Source organism: Lucilia sericata, unplaced genomic scaffold (genome assembly GCF_015586225.1).
Source record: "Lucilia sericata isolate MDLA Ls3-8-SP2 unplaced genomic scaffold, ASM1558622v1 Contig000299F_arrow, whole genome shotgun sequence".
In the NCBI taxonomy this organism is placed as follows: Eukaryota; Metazoa; Arthropoda; class Insecta; order Diptera; family Calliphoridae; genus Lucilia; species Lucilia sericata.
The window spans coordinates 322,501-349,628 of NW_023994324.1; the positions used below are offsets into that span (position 1 = coordinate 322,501).

Sequence of the window (27,128 nt, forward strand, 5' to 3'; positions counted from 1 at the left end):
GGGCATGTTACCTTAATAAACCTTTCCCATCTTGTCGTGATTGCTGGGGAAAGAGGTGCTACCATTACCTCTAGTATACCGGGAGTATAAACAAGTAGAGTCAAAAGTATCCACGGCCTTTCCTTGGAATGAACCTACTGGAGCCGGTAGCCTGGAGGTTTCGTACTTTGTATTGTCCCGGTTATTCGAATAAATGACCCCTGTCCTTCCTGTTTAATACTTTACATATTTCTAAATAAATGTAACATTATGTTCTGCATATTTTCCATTTAAAAAACCATACTAAACGGCCTCAAGCTAGAAAAATTATTTAAATAACTAATTCAGATGTTGCCTTATAAAACCCATATTTATTTTTCTTAAGACAATTTTAATTAAAATTATGTGTTTTTTTTCATTTCTCTGTAATAATTAAAAATTTTTATTAGTCAATCAAGAAACATTTAAAAAATTTATGTTTCTTTTTATTATGTAGTATTAACAATAAATAAATATGGACTTAAACACCTTAAATATATAGAAAAAAAGAAGAAGTAGAGAAAAAGTAGTAAACGTTTTAATTTATCGTAAATATGGTTTATTTGACATACCACAATAATACACGTTCTCGCTTATAGCAACATACTATAGAGTCGTTTTAGATGTCTTTTACATTATTTATAAAAATGTAATGTATATATTACATGTAATTTATGTACAAATCGAGTAAAGAATACTTATGTATGAGCTATATATATATAGTTGGCATTACAATATATGTATGTATATTTGTTGCTATTATTATAAACTATTAGTACAGTTTATATGGGAGAGTTATAGATGCTAAAGGAGCAAACTCCATTTTAAGAATAAATTTAACTTTAGATGTCTCCTTTTTCGAGATTATGAGCAAACAAAACTCCAATATCAGATTCCCTGTTAAACATTCAATTTACAGAATCTGCTGCTTGAAATGTTACACATAATGGAGATAGCAGATTTTGCTTAACATTTATGGAAAAATGCTAATCTCAATATTTTTAAAGAAATTTTATGTGTTTTTGAGATAAATTTTGTGTTTTTAGAAGTTGTATTTGCAAAACAACAAAAGTGAAGATAACAAACTTTGCTTCTAAACCTTTAACATCATCTGGCTTTTGTATGCATTTAGACTACGCTGCAAGTTGAATTGAATTGGTTTAACTGGTTTTAATCGATTTAGTTTTTCTTCATGGAGTAAGAAGAAGTGTTTGTTGCACATTATTATTGGATTTTGCCTTTCAATGATGTTGATGATGATAATAATGGTGACTGGTGGTGGTGCTGCAACTTTTACAAAAATAACAATAATACTAGGAGAACAAATAATAAAAAGAAGATTCAGAGGAAAAACATTTAATTCCATTCTAGTTTTTTTTTTACTTTTCTTTGATTTTTCTTCTTTTGTTTTAAAAATCTTATATATTTGCTGCTATTTCGCCTTAACCTCATCTTTCGTTTAAATACAAATGTCTTAAAACAAGTACCGTTTTTATGGTGTATGGTGTACGTACGTTTTTGTTTTCAAAACCCCAAGCCGACACACACGCTAAGAAAACGTTTTAAAACAATAATACTAGTACGTGAAATAGAAGATTACATGCAATAATGGAATTGAAATAAAAACAATAAGAGGTAAATAATAGGAAAGGAGTTCAATTCGAGAGTTGCAATTTGTAATTAGATATTTCGCATTGGTTTTAGTAAGGAAATTTAACAAAGTACTTTTCTTTACTGTAAAAGTACTTTTTTTGAATGGAGTTTTTATTTTGTAACTTTGGAACTACAAAAATTTATTCCAAATATTGACCATTGTTAGTTCTGAGCTTTTCCCATCTTTCAGCGGATCGGAATCCGCTTTTGGGGTTAAGAAGGAATCAAGCCAATTTCGGATGCCTTGTTCTGAAGTGAATCGGAAACCAGAGAGAGTTTCTGCATCAATGGAAACATATACTAGTCGGGCGAGGTCTGGACTATAAGGCAAAACTTCTGAACTACTTCTTTCTAAATAGTTATTAACAGGAATGATACAGATTCCATGTGATATTCTGGCTAGATATAAGTATCTCATAATAGAAAGAACACTTTGGATCCCACCAAATACAGATCATTACCTTTGCGTTATGAATATTTGGCTTTGATGTTGATTCGATTGGTTGGCCGAACGATCTTGTATGCTTCAGATTATTCTAATAGATCAATTTTATCTCGCGAATAATGATTCGATACCAAGTGATTTTATTTCATTTCGGATATACAACATCTCCTTTAAGATCTTACTATCTGAACTTATTTAGAATCCAATTCCTCAGGTTTTGATACATCCTGCTGCAAGTCTTTGTTGAGTTTGGTTTTCAAACATTTTTAACTGGATTGTTCCATATTTAAAGTCCGAGTCAATATCGTCACTTTTTAACCGCATAAATCATATCTCACACATTGAATCCGATTCAACACATTTTTCATAAACTTCGGCAAGCGTGTGTGTACTTCAGGTCCACTTTATTTCCTTGTGATGGTATCCTAAAGTGTTAGTGTTCTAGTCTGGTAGAACGGATGTCGTCGGTTCGATTCCCATCTGAGGCATAACAAACCCGTTAGAGGCCGTTCGGATTTGATGTATATAGATCCTCCATTCAAACTAACATCCCAAAGTGTCTGAGGCGGTAGACTGATACTATTTAATGTGCGTCTTATATAGGGTTTTTCAATAAGGATTTCCAATCTTTGACAGTTGATAGAGGTCATATTGTTGAAGCTACATTTATAGAATTTGGTGCCTTCTAATCATTTTTTACAATTCTAAAATTGAAGTGAACATTTGATAGATCTGATTTGATAGAAGGAAACGGTAGTCGTCTCCTTTTCATCCTAATTTTGAAAACTTCTGCAAAAGTCATTATGCTGTAAACCAATATGCCTAGCGCGTTACCTAATTGAGGTCTTCAAAGACCAAGAAGAGATCTAGAGATCGAACAGGTATGTTCACTCGACTAACAGATTTGAACATTAGAGTAACAGGTAGTGGAACTTCACAGAACACCTCAGCATGGTTAAAGCTCAAGGTCTTAGTAAAATTATTACCTATTCCCCTTGACCCATATAAGGGTTATGTTCGAATTTCTCACCATTTCGTTAAGAGACGTCCGGCATTCATGGACAAGTTGTGATGTAAAGAAAACACCAATCAGCTTGACTATAAGTATAAGTTGTGGTATACCTGTTATATATTTTATTGCACCTCACCTCCCGCCGGGACATGTTTACTTGATGGTAGAACCCATTTTGGTGTATTGAAATCCCGGGGTAAAGAAGTGCTAATAGTACATCTAGTCTGCCGGGACTATAAACTCTTCGGACTTTCCCTGGAATGATTTGACTTGGGATCGAACCAGAGAAACACATAATCTGGTACTACAGTTGGCCAGTTGCCCGCAGGACTTCGTGCTGGCTGGTCAGTAGGTTGAGGTTCCTTCGGGATCCACGTGGTTTAAACCCAAATTCGAGGAAAGAGAAATTGTCGGGTAAAGGACTGATGCTCGGTGCAATCTATAATTCGTGGTTCGGTGGAATCTATAGTTCGTTGCTGTTACCTAAGTCAACAGATCCCCCACAGATGAGTGACTGTGGGACTAAGCGTTAGAAATGAGTTAGTGTTAAGCATATATGATACAGGACGAATCTCACCTACCTTTATACCGAGAGTGAGTGTGTCGGATGTTGTTCTCTATGAGTGTGCCGGAGGAATGAGAAGTGTGCTGGGTTGAATGATTATGGATGAAGGGTATCTTATACAAGTGATACCATTGAATTTTCCTTCCATGTCCAGGTATGTTCAGGGAGAAACTCTGTTTATAACAGATTTACCACAGGGTGTTCTCTGTAAGTAAGAACAAAGTTGGATGTTTTTGGATTTGGTTTTGGTCTACCAAATAACGTCTTTAGGTGCTGTTGCTGCCACAACAGAGGCCATCCCATTTGCGTGGTTCTAAACGGAAGTGATGTTCTTGCATCTCAGAAGGCACAGCAATGGTCAGAGATTGGATAGCTCAAGTATTTGAGCCAATTGCTTTTACATGGACCGGCACAGCCATGTACAAAAATTGACACCACATTGGGGCGGTGGTGAGTCATCACAGAAGCTCACGCAGTGGTTGAAAAAGACCACCGTGAAATAGGCCAATATGGCAGGTGTTCACGTAAAACACTTCGACATTCATTTGTACCTAAGTCAATTTTAAACCCTGATATCTTAGCGTAGAGGATACTACAATCGTCATTGAGTCTTAATGAGATTTTAGTCCGAATTTCTTCAATGAAGATGCCGCCATCAACTCCTTTTATTGTCTGGAATCCGTCTGTGCACACACGGAAGCAATTTGTACGCGAAGGCAGGGATTCTTGAGACACCGAAGAGATGTAATATTGGAACTGTCTCGAAAGAAACATTGGATAGGTTCTGATGAACTAGGGTACGTGGAACATAACGTCGTATTAGTTTTACCTCAATAATATGTTTACATTCAAGGTTCCAATGCTAATAAACTTCTTCGAGAACTGATTGTAAATTCCTCTAAGAACATCGCCTAAATTCAACCAGATCTATTGCAGTTCTCTGAGATCCAAATAAATATCACACTGATATCTGTAGACAACTTAAATTTCTGATTTGATTACTAATCTAATTGATAAAACCTGTTTAATTAAAGTGACATCTGTCACATCTACACTTAAATAACAACTCTCCAAAAACATTTTATTGTTTATTTTCTAAATGGATTTTTTGTTTATAAAATTTACCCTGAAATAAACAAATTTTTATATATATTTGAAATGAATGAATCATTTCAGATTTATCACAAAAGTAAATAAAAATATATTTGAATAAGAAATCTAGTAAATAAAATAAAAAGCTTAATTAAAAACAAAACACAAATAAATAATGGAAAATAAATAAATATTTAATAAAAGTAAATAAAATATAAACAAATCAAGGGAATTATTATTTACAAATCAAAGAAATTACTTTTAAAAGAAACAATTAATGTAAACAAATCATGTGTGAACGTTATGGTTAAAGGTCAGCACTAGAGTTTAAACATTTTACTTCCACTCCCATGCCCTTTAAGAAGTTGAGGTAATTAAGTTTCGAAAATAATATCAATTTCCTTAAATTTTCTGCTAATTTCATTGAAATGAAAAAGAAAAAAAACAATTTTAAGTTTTTTGACCTTTTCATTAAAACAAAAGTTTATATGAGTTTTCCTATGACTTAGAAGAGACACGACTTAATCATTCGTGCATTACATGCCACATAATAATAATGACCAAAAAACACACACACAATATATAGAGAAACGACTAGCTTATAAAGAACCCTAAATCGTTGGTAAATGTTTTATGATGACTAAAGGCACTCCCGTTTTACAAAACTTTATACAGCTAGACAACAACACCACCACCACCACCAACGCCGCTCTTATTTAGCAGCACCACCACCAAACGCCGTCCGTTTGCTTTATTTTGTTAATATTTTTATTTACTTTTTTTTCCCAACCAGTTCCACCAACCAACTGAAAATGGCATCAAATTTTTGGCTTGTCTGAGTCGAAAAACAAACATGAAAACAACAAAAGAAAAACCCCCCTCTCCAAAAACCAACCAGAACATAGTCATTATAATACTTCCTCTTGAAAAACGTATTCCGATATGTAAAAGTTTAGAGGAAAATATAATAATAAAGATTGCAGACAAAGGCAATTGCATGAGTAATTTTTAATTTCGAGGGAAATTTGGAATTATATTGTAAAAGTTCTTTGCTGTATAAAAGGGTTTTCCAATAAGGACTGGTTCAATGTTGTTAGTATAGGGTGAACTTTGTCAAATTTGACTTTGTTAACTAAACTTTAACTCAATAGGTTTTCTAAAGCCGATCACAAGTTGCAGAATATAGGAGCTGATGTAGTAGAATATTATATTTAAACAAAATTGTGAGATTTGACCGTATTAAACTTTTCCTAGAAAGATTTGCTAAAGCCGATCAAAAGTTGGGGAAACTTTAAAATGGATTTTTGAGGTGATTACTAAACCGATTCTACTCTAGGTATCAAACTGCTTACTTCTTGACAACGTATTAAGAGGAATGTCAATCCTTACAATAGGATCCCTGAGAACAGCATGGTTACAAACAGGATTATAGTTAAGATATCTATTCTTCCTGGAAATATTGGTTATTGCACTCCCAAGCCTTCTATAGACACTATAGTTTTATGATCTGGGAAAACTCAAGTTGTGAAGAAGATCACTCAACAAGCAAACTTTCCGTATACACATACGGTTCCAATTAAGGAGAACGAGTTGGTAATGATAATTTTCTAGTTTTCAGGTTCAACAACAACAATAATATTAAACCTTGAAACTAGCACCAATCACTGCTTTCAGATTGAATGCCATACGGACACGATAGGACTCTTTAACCCAAACTTTTTCTATACACGGAGGCTTCCAAACAAGGAGAGCGAGTTGAAGATCATAAATTCCTTCCCGAATTCGAAATGAGAATAACTTTTAGGATTCAAAATGAATGAACATCTGTTTTAGTGTTACAGAATAGCGAAAAGAAACATTCAAATCTTTACCGATAGTCAAGCTGCAATCAAATTCCTGAAAACAACACCAGTCCATGAATACCGGGGAATTCAATAGGCAACTGTGTAATTGATAAAATGTTTCAATGCTCAATTCTGCTAAACTCCGCATTTTGACCGCTGTCATTGCCTTGCACTCTTCTATGTTTAATAACTTTACAGGTACCATAAAGGGGCCAATAGGACCTATATGCGCCGCTCTGCAGCATAAAAAACGAACCTAAATTTCGAAAGTTGAATTATAAATTGGAATTTTGAGATCAATGTTTGCTTTTTAAAGTTGAGATTATCTATACTAACGCGCAAATTCAGAAGGACCTAAAATACAGAGGAATTTAAAATCGAAATTCTAAGTCCATACTTTTATCTGAGAAAGTTTCTATTCAATTTTAACGTCATAAATGTTTTAATTGCAAAACTCTTTACATTAGATGTCCATTTGTTCTCCTAATGTATTATGTCTTCCTAATGATTAGGGGGTGTCCAGGAACCCGACAGATTGTCTGTCGTTTTAGTTGGGATACCGACTGAATTCAAAAATTCAATTCAATTTCAATGTCAGAAACTTCTTGTTGGAAAACTCTTTACATTAGGAGGTCATTTAGTCCATTATAATACCCTCTAAAATGTATTATATTTCCCTAATGATTTGGGTGTCATTTCCCTAATGATTTGGGTTCACAATTTTTGCATTCACTCGGCGTTCCAACAAAAACACCGAGTGAATGCAAAAATTACCGAGTTAATACATGTGGACAGGTGCATGAGTCTGAACTTTGGTACACGCATTATGGCTCCGTGAATTGGGAAACTATCGATTTGAAACTTTCACGGCTGAACTGTTTGAATATCTAGGTGTTATTTTTGATAATAAACAGTTATGGAAATCGACTATCATGACAAGGCCTTCCAAGATCACAAAAGCCATGTACATATCCAAAAGATCTATAGGCTCAAAATGGGGGGTCAAATCAATTGGATTTTTGAAATGGTCATATGAAGTCACTGTTTGGTGGTCGGTGGATATCACTGGATTAACAAGGTTTTCAGGAATCTGGCAATAACTCTAAATGCGATCGACACGCAATAATCACAAATGAGATCTTCGATGAATCTGATAATATAGACTACAGTAGTCCCAACTCTTCATTCCATAAAAACTACTTTCTCGAAAGAAGTTTTTCTCCACTCAGTATTTTCGTGTGTACAGATGGCTCGAGTAGAGGACGGTTTGAGCTAGTAGGAGCGGTGTCTTTATCCCTTAATTTGGTATTATAATGTCATTTAGGCTTCAGAACAAATGTAGCTCAAGGGGGGTTACGATTCGAAAAAAAAAGTTTTCGAAACATAGTGTATTTAACCCATAAGTTCGAATATTCCCGCTTCTAAATCAAGTTACAGGGCTACCTTCCCTGAATGAAATCTCAGCCATAAGACGAGGGATAAACTGTCTATATTATTACTGTAGGATATTACGAAGGTGTGTCTCGGAATCCTTAAACAAGATGGCGAGACATTCAAAAGACGCAACATGGATAAGCTAGCGTTTTATTATACGATAGATACAGTTATGCACTTTCTCAGCAACGACGGAAATATGTATTACCAGGTAATTGTGACCTAAATTGGGTAAGCAGACAGGATAGAAACGGCAAATTCTCTAAAACTAACTTGTTCCCAACTAAGCAATATGATTGCTATAATAACAAGACACGGAAGACACAATGATTACTGCAGAAGTTGGATCAAGTGGTAACGATTCTTCGAAGAATTGTCAGGAGTATCTGAAGTTAGGCTTGAACGCCTTAATGTCTATCTAAGGATGTACAAGTGCCTTAGAAATAGCCACTTGTGATTTGCTTAACAATAATGTCTCTATGTGTCTTTGGACTCTTTTCATCTCTCTTACTGTCACTTCTATATACCACCTCTTATGTAGCTCTCCCATGTTAGAGAGTATTTACTCTGTGATCTTGTGTTAACGATTCTTTGCAAAATTGTCAAAATTATCTGAAAATAGGCTGGATCGCCTTAATGCCAATATCAGGTACTTCAAGTGCCTTAGATATAGCCATTTGTGATTTGCTTCACAATAATGTCTCTATGGGTCTTTGAACTCTCTTCGTCTCTCCTACTGGCATCTCTATTTACCACCTCTTATGTAGCTCTCCCATATTAGAGAATATTTGTTCCGCGATCTTGTGTTAACGATTCTTTGAAGAATTGTCAGAACTATCTGAAATTAGGCTGGATCGCCTTAATCAGATGCTACAAGTACCTTAGAAATAGCCATTTGTGATCTGCTCTACAATGAGGTTTCTATGGGTCGTTGGAGTCTCTCTCTCGTTTTGGTATCCTTCGGACTTCTAATTTCTGCTCAAGTTTATTTTCTTCCGCTTAATGGAACAAATAGGACTTACGTGTGCTATGATCCAGCCTGTTTACCTAAATGAGGGTCCAATTACGTTCCATTATTTCACCTAACTGCCATAGAATACAAATATCCGTTTAACAATTGAAAATTATTAACTTTTATTAAACTACTATAGACACCTAACAATGAAAGTCTCATACCAGGATATCAATTGTTTTAATTTTATACTCTCTGTTCTCTACAGGTGGTTTTTTTTGAAAAGAAAATATGCAAAGCGCATATTGGTAAAAGTAGCTTAGACCTATTTCCTTAAGCGCTATATAGATGTTGAGAAAATAAATATGGAAATCAAAGTGTTTGGCTTTTGAAATCAAACATAATCCCTCAAAAAAAAAAAAAAAACTTTATTGACGACGATTGACAGCAATTCAATATGAAACGAAATTGATTGATTTATTACATAAAACCAAACATGACAACTCATGATGTGAAATGTTTTTGAAAAAAGAAAACTAAACTGCAGTTTTCCTCAACAACTCTCAGGTTGAATACAATGAAATGATAAAAAAAAAATTTTGAATATTATAATTTCTGCATTCAATAACGATGATATTCATAGTAATAATGCCTCGAAAAAAAAACCACACGCATATACGGAACTTTAAAATCAATATATGAAATATATTTTCTCATATGTAAGTAAATGATGAGAAGAGATAGATGTGGATGATGATGTGATGTGGGCAAAAATAACTTGAAATATCAAATAACAATTTCAACTATGATTATGCAAAAATCAGGGAAAACTGAAAAAAACAAAATGTTTTAAAGCGATTGTACGAGTCACAAAAACTATCTGAGTTTTAGCTAGACAGAGGGACAGACATTTCTTAGTCTACTAAGAGTTTAGCCCAACAGCCTATAGCTAATCCTAATATATGTCGAATAGTAAATTATGTATATTTTCATAATAAAAGAAAAATAATGTAAAATTAAATATATAAATAAAATTTATTTAGTAAAAATTACCACAGACTACGAACGTTATTATAAATTTATTTTATTTACTATTATTATTATGTGCAAGTACTGTGAAGGACAAAACAAGCATTTAAATATATTACAATGGAATATTTTTTTATGTTAACTTAACTAAATAGAAGTTCTTTTTGTTGTAAAGTTGTAATAAATGTTAGTTTTTAATCAAAACTATTTCAAAACAAGTAAGAAATTATAGTCGGTCGAGGCCGACCATATAATACCCTACACCTGTTACAAAATTAAGGCTAGTATAGAACTTGGTTTTGCAGCCTTTTGTCGAGATACCAGTATATTAAACATAATTATGAACTTAAGAGCCTTATTCGGCGGGTTCAGTTGTATGGGGGCTAGGTGAAATAATGGACCGATGTTAACCATTTTCAATAGGCTTCGTCTCCGATACTATAGAAGATCGTGTGCCAAATATCATTGAATTATCTTAAAAATTTCGACCTGTAGTTTGATTACAAGGTTTACAAGCCCTACTCGGAGGTTCAGTTGTATGGGGGTTAGGTGAAATAATGGACCGATCTTAACCATTTTCAATAGGCTTCGTCCCTGTGACAATAGAAGGTCATGTACCAAATTTCATTGAATTATTTTCAAAATTGCGACCTGTAGTTTGATTACACGGTTTACATGGACGGACGGACGGACATAGCTCAGAAAATGATTCTAAGCCGATTGGTATACTTTAAGGTGGGTATTGGGCCAATATTATTGTGCGTTACAAACATCCCCACTAAAGTGGTGTAGGGTATAATGAAATTGAAACTAAATGTGTATTAATGTTCCAAATGGTAAGTGCTTTAAATGTTGTTACATTGGGAAATTGTTGTAAAGCTTCTAAATCAACATAATATGGAATAATAATAGAGAAAAAATTGGTCTCTCTCTGTCAGGAGAATCCATTCTAGAATAAATAACTTTAGCAAAAACGAAAAGGATGGGCCCATTGTGAGAGCCTTAGAATTGCCATTCCCTTAGGTTGAGAGATTGATTTCCCTCCCTAATTTCGTTGACTACCTGTTTCTTGCGGTCCCCATGAAAACTGGATGATATTTCTAATAAAACCGAATATGTTTACTAGCGACGCATATCTGAGTCTGGGACCAGATCATGGAAAAGTGCTCTAACAAGACAAAGTAGTCACTCGTAAGGCAGGGCAGTCACATAGAAGGTGTTGTACCGATTCCTCTTCTTCCTTGTCCAAACAGCTTTTACAGTAGCTATAATGTGGGTAGCCCATACGTTCCGACATATGTCCAATCATACAGTGTCCCGTAATTATACCAGTGAGAAGCCTAATCGAATACTTACTAAAAGACAAGAGTCCTAGTCCTATCCGTTGTTAGAGTGGGCCAGAGCAGTCTCAATATTCTACAAGTGGGGATATTTGAACAGCTGAGCTCTCTCTCACTCAAAGTCCCAATTTTGATAAGGTCACCACGGGAGTGTAAATATCCCTTTGCGAAAGTGTTAAGTCTAGGAACGACCCTTTGGTTGCGCATTCATCAGATATTTCATTTCCTTTTAATTGCAATCATGTCCTGGAACCCAAATAGAATAGTTTGTTTGTTTAACTTCAGATACGAAGAACAACTATCGGGATTGTTGAGAGCTTCTTTAACAGAGTGCCTAGTAGGAATCGAAGTCACGACCTCTGCACTGCTCAGCCCCAAAAGCACTGCTCATTTTGGAGGGCAAGCCAATTACGGATACCCTGTTCTGAAATGGAACATACGCTAGCTTTCATGCTCTTCCAGCGTAAATTTCTATCATATACAATTTCCCTACAAAGTGTTCTATTAAATGAATTATCGTCGGTACGCACCATCATACCTCGGTCGTAATTACTATAAGTAGACTTCTTGTCCTCCTCTTGTTGGAGTCACCCCATACGATCTTAGTGCCCACTGTGATCTCATTGTGTTGAAAGATTTTGTATACGTCAGTTTAACTTCCTCAAGTTGCTTGCTCTTTCATTGCCTATTATCCTTGAGTAGCTTAGTATTTATATATAAAAGAGCTTTACACTCAAAGAGTATTGGGCTTTAGCTATGTTACAGTCCAATGTAGTCTTAAATGTAACCATATTCACTGATGCCATCCTAATTGTCTTCTGTCTTATAGGTGTTTTTTTTCTAACGAGGTGCTTGGCCATCATCTTGAGTCACAACTCCCGACAAAGTCTGTCTCTGGTATGCGAGCAATAGATGGTGTTTTCCATTAGATTACCAAATGCCTGAATTTTTTTCAGGCTTAACTAATCGATATTCTAATATTAAGAGTCCGAACATTAACACCTACTTAGAGAGTCCAACAGTTGTTCTCCATCACATTACCAAATGCCTGAACTATTTTGCAGTCTAAAACATCCGGGATTTTAATCATGAGATTTCGAACATTAACACCTACTTAGACAGTCCGCCATATCTTAAGACTCTCGGCTCTAACCTAATAAGTTCTGATGGTAATAAGTTTGATACTGATACCGCAGTATGGAACACAATCTAAGAATTGGAACTCAATTGGTGCGCAGAATATCCACAAAGTTCCGATTTTGTCTTTCACGGAATTTTACCATCATTTTCTTGGACCTTGATATATTTTCGTTAACACTACTGTGAGACATATGCTTACGGGACGTAGTGCTGAGTGTAGAAGTTGTTTAGAAGAAGAAACTGTACAAAAACTCATTCATAAGACTGCCTGGATCTACACTTCTCAGGACATCTCAGATATCATCTATCATCAGTCACTATTGAGATTATTCATCGAATTTTAAGGTGAAAGTGTTCCACCGATTCAATGTTCGAGAGTTGGCTTGTGAGAATTTCAGCTCACTTTGAAGGCCAAGAATTGGAGTCGTTACTACATGAGATCTGCTATCAAACTTAATAAGAGATTGAAAAACCATTGGGAGCTATTCAAGCAGCAATTTCAAAGCATATCCGAGCAGGAGGATTTTTCCACAACCAAGGAAAATGGATTTAAAGCAGAGGAGCTCAAAAAGAGTCGAAGAACTAGAGATTGTATGTGAAGTCGAATCGACACCAAAGTCCAATATCCATGGCAATGCTCTATACTTGACGGGGCTAAAACGGTTCTATCTATTATGAGCTGCTAAAATCGGTCCAGAACATTGAATATTACGCTTTCATCTCCTGATTGAATACAACGGATTCGTTTAAAGCGACCATTGGGTGAAAAACGCTATGTACATGGTGGAGTTATTATGAGCTGCTTAGGTCGATTCCGAACATCTCAGGAATGCAACGAATTCGTTTAAAGCGACCGTTGGCTGAAAAACGCTCTGTACATGGTGGAGCTATTATAAGCTTCTTAGATCGATTCCGAACATATCAGGACTGCAACGGATTCGTTTGATGCGACCATTGGATGAAAAATGCTCAGAACATGCGGCCAAACATGAAAGTGTAATATTCTATCACGACAACGATTGGCCACATCTATTGTAATACCTGTTAAAAAGTATTTTGAATGAACTGATTGAGAAGTTTTGCCTTATCCGACTTATAGTCCAAATTTTGAACCGTTCGGCAACTATTTGTTTCAATCGATACAGAATGCTCTCTTTCTCTCTTGTAAAACTCAGGGTATCTGTATTAGACTTGATCGATTACTGGCCTCAAAAGACAAGCAGTACTTTTGGCGCGGAATCCATATATTGCCAGAAAGAAGGGCAAAAGATGTACAAATGTTTCCAATTTATAAAACATTTATCCCTCACTGTATTTCCAGCATAAAGGTTTCAATAAAATCAACATAAAAAATATCATAAAATCCACTGCCAGATATAACATTTTAAAGCCTTTTTTCATTCCTCCACTGATGACTGTAACTCTCTAAGTTTGCACATGATGTTGGCATTCGACGCCATCGTTATTGTCGTTGACTCCATCACTTCTCTCAAATGGAGCGAATGAGTGAGTCTAGTATATATGTGTGGCATAAATCACTTGCTTTAAGGAAATCAAAATTAAAGTAGTTACCAGCAGCAGCACCAGCACCAACCAAGCCATATGGAGGTAAGTAGGAAAAGTAGTAGTTTGACATCGTCTATGATGACGATAAAATTGTCAGTATTATTATCTGCGGTTTGTTGAATTTCTTTCCATTTGAGTTTTTATTCCCTCTGCATGCAAAAACCACCATGAACTATATAATATGCGTTTGTATATGTAACTGGACCAATATAGATAAACCTACAATCTTATGAAAGTATATTCGCATTATAAAGTGTGACATTATATTACGTAGACGTTAATGTAGTTTGAAACTTGTTACGTGATTGAATTTGAGATGGAAAAAAAAGATGTTCAATATTTAATTGTATATATTTAAAATGTACTATATAGTCTATAAGGAACACATATAGTGAATTTTATTACATGAACGGAAAATTCCATTCTTCCCCCTCAAAAAATGTAAATTGTGTTAAAAAAAGTCAAATAAATTTGTAATTATTTCAACCATAAACAACAAATATACGTCGTTAAACAAAATTTAATTTTATTTTTTTTTAAATTATAACCCTTTTCCGCAAAAAAATGTATTTCAAAATGAATCAGAGAATTTGTTAATATTCTGTTCTTTATTAAGAATTTATGACGTTACGCTTCATGGCAAAAAAGGTTTTTTTTTTGTAAAACGTATAAAAAAATTTATTTCATTTTGATGGACAAATGGCCGGGATTCTAAAACAACAAATTACATAAAATTATTCGAGCATCAAATGTTTTTTTTTTCTCTATCATCAATATGATCGATCATTCGATTGATCGTAAGCGTGTTATTGGCATTTAGCTAAAGGGTAATAAATTTTTATAGAAGAATGAACACTTTAAAAATTTATTTATGGTTTTTAGTATTAGAGGTATTAATTCGCAAAACTTACCTTTTTATGAGAGGCAATGTGTTGGGTATGATTGTCATCACCTGCAAGAAGAGAGAAGAAAAAGAACAGAATTAGTAATTTATTAATATTTTGTCTGAATTGAATTTTAAATGTGAAAAATATCATTAAGTTTTGAAAGGAATTTTTAATGCTTAGAAAACAAATTCTAATATTACTTGACATTACGAGACTAGAGTGATCAGTACTACTCGATACAGCTAACGGCAGAGAGTAACACATTAACTTTCTGTCTGTTTTTAATGGTATATGTGAAAGTAAGAGACAGAGAGAGAGAGAGCGATAGCTATCTCCGATGAGGTTAGATTGAAATCAAACCTCTCTAATTTCTAGAAAATTTCGGGCGTAATATTTTATATAGCGATAGATCAAATAAATGATCATCCAATATTCGAAATTCCCCAGAATTTTCCAATCAATGTGCCTGAAGATTGAAATATTGCTCCCATGAAATTTGGATCTAAATTCGGCGCAAGCCAGAAAATAAAACATAAAGTATTCCTGTGATTTAATGTACTCTCTGCATGCCCAATATTTGCGTCGAAAGATTTTGCATTCGTCACGTTAACTTCTTCAAGTTTTTATAGAAAATATATTTGTTCTTTTATTGGCGATTAATCCCGAGCGGCAATGAATCTTTGATACTCCTTCGCGCAATCATCGATTATGTTCGATACTAATGCTTGATCCGTTAATTGAGCATTCGTTCGTAAGATAGGATCGGAACCGGTCAATCGGACAACCCGATATCGCAAACGTTGGCAATTTCATTCCTGGAATGCCTCCATGTAATGAAACCTATAGTAACTACACAAAGTGTCGTCTTAGTTGGGACATTCATTTCGACTTTATATCGTTCGATGTGGGAGCCTTAACAGATGTAAGACTTGTCTTTGTATATGTTAATATTCTAAGTCTGAAAACTTTGTTCACAGATGTTTTCGCGTTCGTATCGATGGATAAAATTTCAGCCTGAGAAATAGTGCAAGCTTATATGATGCAGACCTAGAGACTTAGCTCATGAGTCATGACAGACAATTCGTTGTAGACTGCCATCGTGTCGTTCCGAGCATCTGAATCAAGTGTTTGTAGCCCCATCCACTTTTGTTGGTATTCTTATTCAAAAGGTCCAGTTAAAGCTTTTTGCAGGTAGTTTATAATCGGACTGCCGTCTCAAATTCGGTCTACATGCTGCTCTGATCGATGTTATATAGTATTTAAGCGCACTCGACACTCTGAAACTAAATCATAAATCATTGCCTCCAGTCAGGCCTAAGACGATTTGATCATGGATGAAATAAAGACGAGATAATCTTAGAATCTTGAACAAAATGGACAGATGTGTTTAGTGTACCTCCAGTTTAGGTTAGGAGGATGTATACTAGATCAAACCCGAAAAAATACACCTAGGCCAGTATCGGGCCTGTTGTGCGTTCCTTCTCATGAAACAAAAACTTGTTTTCTAAAAGTATGTTCTTTCAATGTTCAGAAACTCAGTTTCCTGGACGTAATTCCTAAGAATTTTCCAATCACTGTTAGTCAGGAACGTTATTTCCGGAATAACAACACTTCCAAGATATTTAGATCTAACTTTGTCAAATGCTTGACAGTGGCAAAGAAATTGCTCCAGAGTTTCACTGTCCTCTCCACATGCTTTAAATTCGTCTTAATCTGCTCGTCCAATTTTGTATAGATGTGCTCGTAATACTGTGTGTTCACTCAGAATACGTACCATCATAATAACCTATGATATGCTCATTTTGAGGAGATTTCTCGTCTTGCTCTCATCAGGGTCAACCCATAGGATCTTTGTTGTTCTACCCACCGTTTCATTATTCCAAGAGCCCTTATGGGATTCTCTCACTCATATTTTTCAATAATTCAGCTTTTGTTCCGTCGAAAGGTTTTGCATTCGTCAGATTATTTACACATTCCGTTATTGCTCGGACTTCTGTCTGGAAGCTTGTGCTATGATTAGGTAAACGGTGTTATATTTCTGTTTCTGGGTCTTCAATATAGAACCCCAGGCCCACTGTGTCCCCCAATTTAGCGCCATCCATGTAGCAACGTATTCCTACTGGTATTTGCTCTAATGTTCCGCTTGACCAAGACATTCTACCGGTAATCAACGTTTCAAAGTATCCGACATATTCTGTGTCTGGTATGCGATCAGACACGTCCGATGATTTTGTATAACTATCCAATGTGTAATGTATACATTGATGACGTGTCCTATAGACGCAAATTTAATTGTCCATCTCTTTCCGAAGATTTTCTGGTCAGAATAGAAGGCGCATAATAACGCCTTACACTCCATGGGCTTTACGTTTCCACAAGAGATTAGTGTAACAAAGAAACATATGATCTTTAGAATAATATTTGCAATGTAGAAATGATGCAATCAGATCACGAATCGTCCAAAAACTTTTCAATACACAGTCTCGTAATTGTAATACTATCGAGGCCTTCTTTTTGACTTAACAACAACGCTTAGAGGCATATTTGATAGCCCACAACATAAATCTGACAGGACTTTAAGCAATTATCGAGAAATCTTAAGAATTAACGACTTGGTTCTGTACAGATTTTGTTCACTACCAATCATGCAACCATGCCGCCGATACGTTATCTGTTCAGACGGTAATCGCACTTAAAAACTTATGAAGAATTAAGTCTGGCCTAAAGCCAACATCAGGCCTTCAACAGGCGATATATTATGCGTTGAGATGGCAACAGCACAGATAGACTTATGCTTAATTAAGTTTAGCCTAAAGCATACATTAGCCCTTTAACTAGCATTATCTTCCCACGATATGGGTAGCAACCAACAAACACGACATGGACCCCCAAGGGACATCATCAATAGGCAGTAGAAGACAAATCCTACGTGCAAGTGTCTCCCGTGGTGCCAGATATTTAGGTTAGACCAGAAATTAATTGGTTGTTCTAGTTTAAGGTCCTAGCAGATCTGAGGTACTGTTAGAGAAGCTATTCTTGGGGGTTGTTATAGCAAGGCGAGTTAGAGTTAGGTTTGAAAAGTTAACATGCCTCTGAGGGAGTAATAATGAACTACAAAAGCTTTGAAAAGTCCTTAGTTTTGAACTTGCGGTGCTTTAGTAGGACAATTCAATTAGATTGATGGGTGGACAGTTCGATACCCAGCTGTTTCGTAAGTTGTTATATTGTAATAATAAATAAATTTCATTTCATTAAAAGGCAATAGTGTTACAACTTCTAACATTCCTTCTATACAATTCCCAAATGACATCATATCCCTTGATTATATACCCCAATAAAATATAAATTCCTAAAACACAAATCAGCAATATTCATGAATAAAAGAACAACTTACGAATAAACAAATGTCCACAAAATGCCGTTTGAATATTAAATTTGCGTTTTAAAAAGACCATAAATTAATTAGTAAAAAATGACCGTTAAATGTCAATTAGTTCAAAAAGTAACAAATAAAAATGAATTTGTTTGTCCAAACTCATAAAAATTATTAAATTTAATAACAAAATCAACAGTAGAGCCAACACATGTTCTTTCAACAAATTTTGTCTGAAAGAACTAACAGCAGACAATATGAATTAAAATTTTTTTAAGAAGTTCTTTAAAAAAACTGTTGTTAGAAAATCGTGTTGAAAAAAGAGCGAAAATAAAAAGAGCAATTTATACAACACAAAGCAGATTCTGTGGGATCTGTCAGAATTTCTATGGAAATTAAAATGTTATAAAAAAAGACATTTAAATTTTAACTAATGTGTGGCGCTGGTTTCTAATGAATTCATAATTTGAGCACATGTTTATTTAAATATTTTTTTTTTTTTCAGTTGAAAATATGTTTAAGCTGCGCTTGGTGGGTTTTTTAAAGTTTTGTTATCAAAATAATTATGTTTGAAATTAAACATCATAGAATGAATGAACAAACTAAAAACTGAAACTGAAAATTATATGTGTATAATTACTGCATATGAATTTATCTTGGTAAGATTTAAAATATCAACCTCTAACACTTCCATTAGGTTACACACACACACACACACATTTGAAATTGTTAATTGCAGTCATTAAAATAAGACTACAAACAAACACCAAACAATAACAATAGAAATTTTCAAAAAAACTAAAGCGTTAAAAGTCAAAACTAGAAAATAGAAATGAAAGCAGTCAGGCAGTCAGATCGAAAGTCAGACAGACAGACAACATTTAGCAGAGCTGAACATAAAAACTCATATATAAAACAACAGACAGCTGGACGCACAGACATATTTTCCGATTCGTAGTATGAAATGTCAGTAAGATCAACAGCAGTTTTCTGTTGCCAGAAGATCGTTTTTGTAGTATCTTTAAAACAGTTATGACTAAAAGATTAGAAACACTGTGTTAAAGCTTAAATAACACATTTAATATGCTCCAATTATTTAAAGTTTTCTGTTAATAGTTAAATAAAAATAGAGTACAAGTTTTATATATAAAAATAGAAATGTTTTAATATGGGGAAGAAATCTGTTAATAGGTCAAAATTAACAAGATTTTGACTAATGTTAAGATAACAACGAAGGTAGCGACTGGCTTACATCGTCCCCTTCAGTTTGAATGACTTTTTTTTACTAAACTAGAACTGAACTAGAACTAAACTAGAACTAAATTAGAACTGAACTATAACTGAACTATAACTGAACTATAACTGAACTATAACTGAACTATAACTGAACTATAACTGAACTAGAACTGAACTAGAACTGAACTAGAACTGAACTAGAACTGAACTAGAACTGAACTAGAACTGAACTAGAACTAGAACTGAACTGAACTAGAACAGAACTAGAACTGAACTAGAACTGAACTAGAACTGAACTAGAACTGAACTAGAAATGAACTAGAACTGAACTAGAAATGAACTAGAACTGAACTAGAACTGAACTATAACTGAACTATAACTGAACTATAACTGAACTATAACTGAACTATAACTGAACTAGAACTGAACTAGAACTGAACTATAACTGAACTATAACTGAACTAGAACTGAACTATAACTGAACTATAACTGAACTATAACTGAACTATAACTGAACTAGAACTGAACTAGAACTGAACTAGAACTAAACTAGAACTAAACTAGAACTGAACTAGAACTGAACTATAACTGAACTATAACTGAACTATAACTGAGCTATAACTGAACTATAACTGAACTAGAACTGAACTAGAACTGAACTAGAACTGAACTAGAACAGAACTAGAACTTAACTAGAACTGAACTAGAACTGAACTAGAACTGAACTAGAACTGAAGTAGAACTGAACTAGAAATGAACTAGAACTGAACTAGAAATGAACTAGAACTGAACTAGAACTGAACTAGAACTGAACTACAACTGAACTAGAACTGAACTAGAACTGAACTAGAACTGAACTAGAACTGAACTAGAACTGAACTAGAACTGAACTAGAACTGAACTATAACTGAACTATAACTGAACTATAACTGAACTATAACTGAACTATAACTGAACTAGAACTGAACTAGAACTGAACTATAACTGAACTATAACTGAGCTATAACTGAACTATAACTGAACTAGAACTGAACTAGAACTGAACTAGAACTGAACTAGAACTGAACTAGAACAGAACTAGAACTTAACTAGAACTGAACTAGAACTGAACTAGAACTGAACTAGAACTGAAGTAGAACTGAACTAGAAATGAACTAGAACTGAACTAGAAATGAACTAGAACTGAACTAGAACTGAACTAGAACTGAACTACAACTGAACTAGAACTGAACTAGAACTGAACTAGAACTGAACTAGAACTGAACTAGAACTGAACTAGAACTGAACTAGAACTGAACTAGAACTGAACTAGAACTGAACTAGAACTAAACTAGAACTGAACTAGAACTAGAACTGAACTAGAACTGAACTAGAACTGAACTAGAACTGAACTAGAACTGAACTAGAACTGAACTAGAACTGAACTAGAACTGAACTAGAACTGAACTAGAACTGAACTAGAACTGAACTAGAACTGAACTAGAACTGAACTAGAACTGAACTAGAACTGAACTAGAACTGAACTAGAACTGAACTGAACTAGAACTGAACTAGAACTGAACTAGAACTGAACTAGAACTGAACTAGAACTGAACTAGAACTGAACTAGAACTGAACTAGAACTGAACTAGAACTGAACTAGAACTGAACTAGAACTGAACTAGAACTGAAATAGAACTGAACTAGAACTGAACTAGAACTGAACTAGAAGTGAACTAGAACTGAACTAAACTAGAACTGAACTAGAATTGAACTAGAACTGAACTAGAACTGAAGCAGGCTAACCGATGATAGCTCAAGTACTTGAGTAAAGTGCTTGTGCTTGAACCGGCAAAGCAATGTACAAAAACTGCCAACTGAGTGATCTGAGTGATCTTTTCCAGGCGGAAAGGAGAGGTGTTGAGTAATTTCTAGCGTATTCTGTGAGTGAAAAAGTAGCATCGTTTGATGTGGTCAGCAAGACAGGTACTAACATGGACTATATCTAGGATGTGTTACTAACGGATGTAATCAAATTTGTGAAAACTACTAGATGTTTGTCTCTCTAATCATAGGAATATAGGACCGACCAAATTAGGAAAGAATAGTGTTAAGGCTAGTGCAATGAGCCAAGTGACCTTCCAATCGCTAGTTCCCCATACAATCTAACCTAGATTTAAGATATTTCACTTCCACTTTCAAACTGTATGACTATTAAAACATAAGCTTGAGCGTTAACAACTATGTAATTAAGTGTTATAAGCCCAATAACTATAAAATAGTACATTTACAATAAAATGTGTAAATAATATAGCAAACCAGATAAACTGACAATCAAACTTGCGCTAACTCACATCAAATCTAATACTGACAAGTTTCGGTGTAGTTAACCACACTTTGCAGTAAAATGGAGAAAAAACAATAAAATTTATTATTACAAATATATGAAAAGAAAAGCGTTTCGATTACATTTAAGCGTTCATTCGCAACATTTACTACTACACCCAACGCCAACAACAGTTTACCTTGTGTATTGTCCGCCGGTATTTTTTCAGTTTTCATTTCCGTTATTATTGCAAATTTCAAATATAATTTCATACAATGTTTTATTTTTTATTAACTTTTTATTTTATGCGATTTTTTTTTTGGTAATTTTTTCATAGTTAAAAAGTTAATTATTGCATGTACATTTTATTTCCAATTCATTTTATTTAATTCCATTAAAATTTTACTGTTAAATGTTGCACAGTTTTCGTTAAGTTGGGTGTTTTTTTTTTAATGGGGATCTTAATGAAAATTCATAGACTTGTCCCGTTAGTTTGAGGTATTTTTTCTCGTTTTTTAAATGTTTTTAAATAAAAAATGTTGAAAAAAAGTTATTAAATTGTTATCGATTAAATTAAAAGCCATTAAATTTTAAGTGTTTTAATTTAAGACACATACATTGTTAGGTTAATAACCAGTGTCGACTATACAGCGTTTTTAAGAAATCCAATTAGGGAATATTTTTAAAAATTAATAAAATTTAAAACATTATTGAAAACTAGAACTGAACTAGAACTGAACTAGAACTGAACTAGAACTGAACTAGAACTGAACTAGAACTGAACTAGAACTGAACTAGAACTGAACTAGAACTGAACTAGAACTGAACTAGAACTGAACTAGAACTGAACTAGAACTGAACTAGAACTGAACTAGAACTGAACTAGAACTGAACTAGAACTGAACTAGAACTGAACTAGAACTGAACTAGAACTGAACTAGAACTGAACTAGAACTGAACTAGAACTGAACTAGAACTGAACTAGAACTGAACTAGAACTGAACTAGAACTGAACTAGAACTGAACTAGAACTGAACTAGAACTGAACTAGAACTGAACTAGAACTGAACTAGAACTGAACTAGAACTGAACTAGAACTGAACTAGAACTGAACTAGAACTAGAACTGAACTAGAACTGAACTAGAACTGAACTAGAACTGAACTAGAACTGAACTAGAACTGAACTAGAACTGAACTAGAACTGAACTAGAACTGAACTAGAACTGAACTAGAACTGAACTAGAACTGAACTAGAACTGAACTAGAACTGAACTAGAACTGAACTAGAACTGAACTAGAACTGAACTAGAACTGAACTAGAACTGAACTAGAACTGAACTAGAACTGAACTAGAACTGAACTAGAACTGAACTAGAACTGAACTAGAACTGAACTAGAACTGAACTAGAACTGAACTAGAACTGAACTAGAACTGAACTAGAACTGAACTAGAACTGAACTAGAACTGAACTAGAACTGAACTAGAACTGAACTAGAACTGAACTAGAACTGAACTAGAACTGAACTAGAACTGAACTAGAACTGAACTAGAACTGAACTAGAACTGAACTAGAACTGAACTAGAACTGAACTAGAACTGAACTAGAACTGAACTAGAACTGAACTAGAACTGAACTAGAACTGAACTAGAACTGAACTAGAACTGAACTAGAACTGAACTAGAACTGAACTAGAACTGAACTAGAACTGAACTAGAACTGAACTAGAACTGAACTAGAACTGAACTAGAACTGAACTAGAACTGAACTAGAACTGAACTAGAACTGAACTAGAACTGAACTAGAACTGAACTAGAACTGAACTAGAACTGAACTAGAACTGAACTAGAACTGAACTAGAACTGAACTAGAACTGAACTAGAACTGAACTAGAACTGAATTAGAACTGAACTAGAACTGAACTAGAACTGAACTAGAACTGAACTAGAACTGAACTAGAACTGAACTAGAACTGAACTAGAACTGAACTAGAACTGAACTAGAACTGAACTAGAACTGAACTAGAACTGAACTAGAACTGAACTAGAACTGAACTAGAACTGAACTAGAACTGAACTAGAACTGAACTAGAACTGAACTAAACTGAACTAGAACTGAACTAGAACTGAACTAGAACTGAACTAGAACTGAACTAGAACTGAACTAGAACTGAACTAGAACTGAACTCGACAAATGGGGAGGACATCCAAAATAGTTTGGCCCTTAATCGCCCTCAGCGGTTAAGTTACAAACCGGTGTAGACAATGTAGCGTTTTTAAGAAATATGATTAGAGAATACTTTTAAAACCTGTCAAATTTTGTAAAGGGTTTGCACTATATTTCAATTAAAAACTCTTAATTAGAAACTTGTAACATTCTCTTTTAATTATAACCAAATTTGTTAAAATTTAAAACATTATTTTTTTTAATGTTTTAAATTTTTTAATGTTTTGCTTAGTATTTGAAAGTTTTTATTGTTAACATTTTATTAATGTTGATTTGCAATATGTAATGTTTATACTTTTTTTGTTATTTTTAATTTTATCTAACATTTTTATTCACCATAATTATACACCAATGAATTGTACAATTGTTAAATGTAAAATGTGTTTACAATTACAGACAGACGGACAGACACATCTATAAAATATTTTAAACTTCATTCCATTCATACAGCGCGAAAGACGCGCTCATTCACTCAAGTCATTCATTCGACAAACACTTTGGAACGCTGGTGGCTAAAACAATTAACCCAAACTATAAACTTATCCATCCAATCATTTTGATCGTTTTAAACTTTTTTTCTTGCTGTATTTATTGTTTGAGAAACAATATTACGATTTATTTATTTTTTTTTTTGTTTAATGTTTGAACTTGTTTTCGTTCCGCATGCTTAGACCCAGGCATGCACAGCTAGTAAATTTTCAGTTTATTAAACATCCATCATCCATTCAACAACAATCTAGTAACAGCAGCAAACACCACAAACAAAAACTAAAATTGTTAAATATAACTGAATGTGAGATGTTTGTGGTGTGTTGCAACTTGTTTTTGTTGTTTGTCTTAAGAAATTTTAGAATTTTTTTTTTTTATTTTATTGCAAAATATTGATCGATTGAAGTGTTGTATGAAATAAACTAAGCATACATAGTAAACTAGTTCAAAACCCTGCAGGAAAGTTGTGTCAATTGATTTCAACAATAATATACCATGATTTGTAAAAAAAAGAGAATGTGTCACTTAACCAGCTTAAATGTGACAATTTTCCATTTACTTTAAAGGAATTTGGTAAATAAATTAATTAATTTCATGCCATTGGGACCTTGACTATAGACCAGACTATAGTCTAGACCACACTATAGTCTTGACTATAGACCACACTATAGTCTTGACTATAGACCAGGCTATAGTCTTGACTATAGACCAGGCTATAGTCTTGACTATAGACCAGACTATAGTATTGACTATAGTCTTGAGTATAGACCAGACTATAGTCTTGAGTATAGACCAGACTATAGTCTTAACTATAGACCAGACTATAGTCTTAACTATAGACCAGACTTTAGTCTTAACTATAGATCAGACCATAGTCTTGACTATATACCAGACTATGGTCTTGACTATAGACCAGACTTTAGCATTGACTATAAACCAGACTTTAGTACTGTCTATAGACCAGACTTTAGTATTGTCAGTAGACCAGATTATAGTATTGACTATAGAACAGACTATAGTCTTGACTATAGTATTGACTATAAATCAGACTATAGACCCTATTAACTGGTCTATAGACAAGAATATTGTCTACATGTATATTGACTAGTGAATAGTATTAACTATAGACCAATAGACATAGTCTTAACTATAGTCTTAACTATAGACCAGTCTATAGTCTTGTCTACAGATCAGTCCAGACATAGTCTCGTCTATAGACCAGTAAATAGTCTTGTCTATTGACCAGTTTATAGTCTTGTCTATTGCATTGACTATAGACCAGAGTATAGTCTTGTCTATAGTCTTGTTTATAGACCAGTTTGTAGTCTTGACTATAGACCAGTCTACATAGAGTCTTATCTATAGACCAGTCTATAGTCCTGTCTAAACATCAGTCTATAGTCATGTCTGTAGACCAGTCTATAGTCTTGTCTATAGACCAAACTATAGCATTAACTATAGACCAGACTATAGAAAAGAATATAGTCTTGTTTATAGACCGATTTGTAGTCTTGACTATCGACCAGTCTACAGTCATGTCTATACACTAGTCTATAGTCTTCTCTATAGCTCTGTCTATAGTCTTGCCTATAAACCAGTCTATAGAGCAGTCTATAGACCAGTCTATAGTGTTGTCTATAGACCAGTCTATAGCTCTGTCTATAGACGAGTCTATAGTCTTGCCTATAGATCAGTCTATCGTCTTGACTCATGCTATAGTCTTGACTATAGATCAGTCTATAGTCTTGACTATAGATCAGTCTATAGTCTTGACTATAGATCATGCTATAGTCTTGACTATAGATCAGTCTGTAGTCTTGACTATAGATCAGTCTACAGTCTTGACTATAGATCAGTCTATAGTCTTGACTATAGATCAGTCTATAGTCTTGACTATAGATCAGTCCATAGTCTTGGCTATAGATCAGTCTATAGTCTTGACTATAAATCAGTCTATAGTCTTGACTATAAATCAGTCTATAGTCGTGACTATTGACCAGTCTATAGTCTTGACTATAAATCAGTCTATAGTCTTGACCATAGACCAGTATAGTCTTGACTATAGATCAGTCTATAGTCTTGACTATAGACCAGTTTATAGTCTTGACTATAGATCAGTATATAATCCTGACTATAGACCACTATATAGTCTTTTCTATAGACTTTCTGACTATCGACCAGTCTGCATTCTTGACTATAGACCAGCATTGACTATACATCAGTCTTCAGTATAGACCAATCTATAGTCTTGCCTATGGCATAGGAACGATATTACAAAAATAAAATATATTACAATATGATTAAGCTCTTTTAAAACTCTTGCCAAAAGAGCACTTCTTAAGCCACAAACTGACAGATCATCTTTTATGAATTAAAAATTAAATTATTTTACCACCCATTTGACAATTATTTAATTACATACATTGTATGTTGTTGTGGTTGATAGGGTTTTACTCTGTTATTTGTTTATTCAATCAATTAACAATAACCGTTATTTTATTATGTCATAAAAAAACTTTAAT

At 34.1% G+C, this 27,128-nt stretch overlaps 1 protein-coding gene across 2 annotated transcripts in view; it reads right to left on the reverse strand.

Moving 5' to 3' along the window:
- The window catches only part of LOC119603381 (protein spire), a 161,756-nt gene that overhangs the window by 84,234 nt on the left and 50,394 nt on the right, over positions 1-27,128 (reverse strand). For both annotated transcript variants that reach the window (XM_037955398.1, XM_037955399.1), the window contains exon 3: positions 15,002-15,042. In XM_037955398.1, coding sequence (XP_037811326.1) covers positions 15,002-15,042 — 41 coding nt within the window. The remainder of the gene's footprint in view (positions 1-15,001; positions 15,043-27,128) is intronic.